This window comes from Mus caroli, chromosome 8 (genome assembly GCF_900094665.2).
Source record: "Mus caroli chromosome 8, CAROLI_EIJ_v1.1, whole genome shotgun sequence".
Classification (NCBI taxonomy): domain Eukaryota; kingdom Metazoa; phylum Chordata; class Mammalia; order Rodentia; family Muridae; genus Mus; species Mus caroli.
The window spans coordinates 115727234-115728673 of record NC_034577.1 but is presented as its reverse complement, the minus strand read 5'-3'; the positions used below and the strand labels follow the sequence as shown (position 1 = coordinate 115728673).

At 52.1% G+C, this 1440-nt stretch overlaps 1 protein-coding gene across 3 annotated transcripts in view; it reads right to left on the bottom strand.

Moving 5' to 3' along the window:
* Positions 1-217, bottom strand: part of Capn9 (calpain 9) — a 38574-nt gene extending 38357 nt beyond the window's left edge. For 2 of the 3 annotated variants that reach the window (XM_021169333.2, XM_021169334.2), the window contains exon 1: positions 1-188. This exon is cut by the window's left edge and continues 25 nt beyond it. In XM_021169333.2, coding sequence (XP_021024992.1) covers positions 1-188 — 188 coding nt within the window. The other variant, XM_021169331.1, reaches the window with a different exon arrangement.
* Positions 218-1440: the final 1223 nt, after the last annotated feature.

The following is a 1440-nucleotide window of genomic DNA, read 5'->3' as shown; positions in this document are numbered from 1 at the left end:
ACCTGGGGCCTCTCGCTGTAGAACAGGGAGACATTGCTGGCAGGGAAATCAGCATCCTCAAACAAGGTGCCAGACTGCAGGCAGCCCTGCCTCAGCTGCTCAAAGCTCTGACCTGAGGAGTGGATAGTCCTGGCATCCCTGGGGACTGGCTGTGGCTGTGGCCTCAGGGACCGATGCAGGTAAGGCATGACAGCTTCCCCGCAGCTTAGAGGAAAAAAGATGTGAGAGGCAAGATGAGAGTAGCCAGCAAAGAGGTCCCAGCCCTGGCCTCCACCCGCTCCCTGGGCACCTCCCTGTGAAATGAGATAGGGCCCTCCCGGATGGCAAATACTGAGTTAGACCTGTGCCCATTCAGGGTTCCAAGGAACCGGAGTCACTTCTAGAGCATAGCTGAATCTGATCAGAGGGGGGAGGTACCTCTGTTGATGCACAGTAGAGTCCCTGAAGGACAGGCAGGGTCACTTCGAAGGGAAGGATAGCAAGCAACCAAATTGGTTCAGGAGATAGTAGTGAGGTCTAGAGTCAGCAGAGCTTTGTACTTGGAGGGAGCTGGGTGTGTCGCAATGTGACATTGCAGGCAGAGCTCCCTGGGATCTTTAAGCCCAACCCCATGCTAACTTACATTAGGGCTCAGCACTCCCTCCTGTGACAGGCCTTTACATCCGTGGGCCACGCCGTCTATGTTCCAGCCACTCGCTCGCTTGCTTGACTGTCACAGTTGCCAAAGTAACTGTGTGGACACCAAGATGAGGTTACATCCCCACCAAGCCTTCCCTACAGACTGGGAGATTGGCTCCAGTGGGAAAGAGTTTATTGTATTCCCATGAGGACCTGGGTTTGAGCTTCCAGGATCTGCAGAAAAAGCTGGACATAGTGGTATTCATTTATAGTCCCAGCGCTGTGGAGGTAGAGAGAGGCAGATCTCTTTGAGCTGGCTCTAGGCCAATGAGAGACGCTGCCTCAAACAAATGAGGTAGCCAGGCTGTGGTGGCACATGGCTTTAATCCCAACACTCTGGCAGAAGGAGGCAGATCTCTGGGAGTTCCAGGCCAGCCTGGTCTACAAAATGAGTTCCAGGAAAGCCAAGGCTATTACACAGATAAACCTTATCTCCAAAATAAATAAATAAATAAATAAATAAACAAACACCCCCCCACACACCCAAGCAAAAACCAAAAAGAACACTGTATGAGAACTGGAGAGGTGGCTCAGCAGTTAAGAGGACTGAGTGTTCTTCCAGGGGATCCTATTTCAATTCTCAGGTAAGCTCAAAGGACAGCTTTAAGTCCCCCTCCAGCCCTCACAACATCCTTCTCCACATCAAACTCCCCGTCAGGAGCCTGCAGGCTCTCAGTGGCTTGAGCAAAGAAATAGACTTAGGCGTTGTTGGTGCAACCTGTCTTCCTGGAGCCAGGACAATGGTACCTGAGCAGCTGTCAG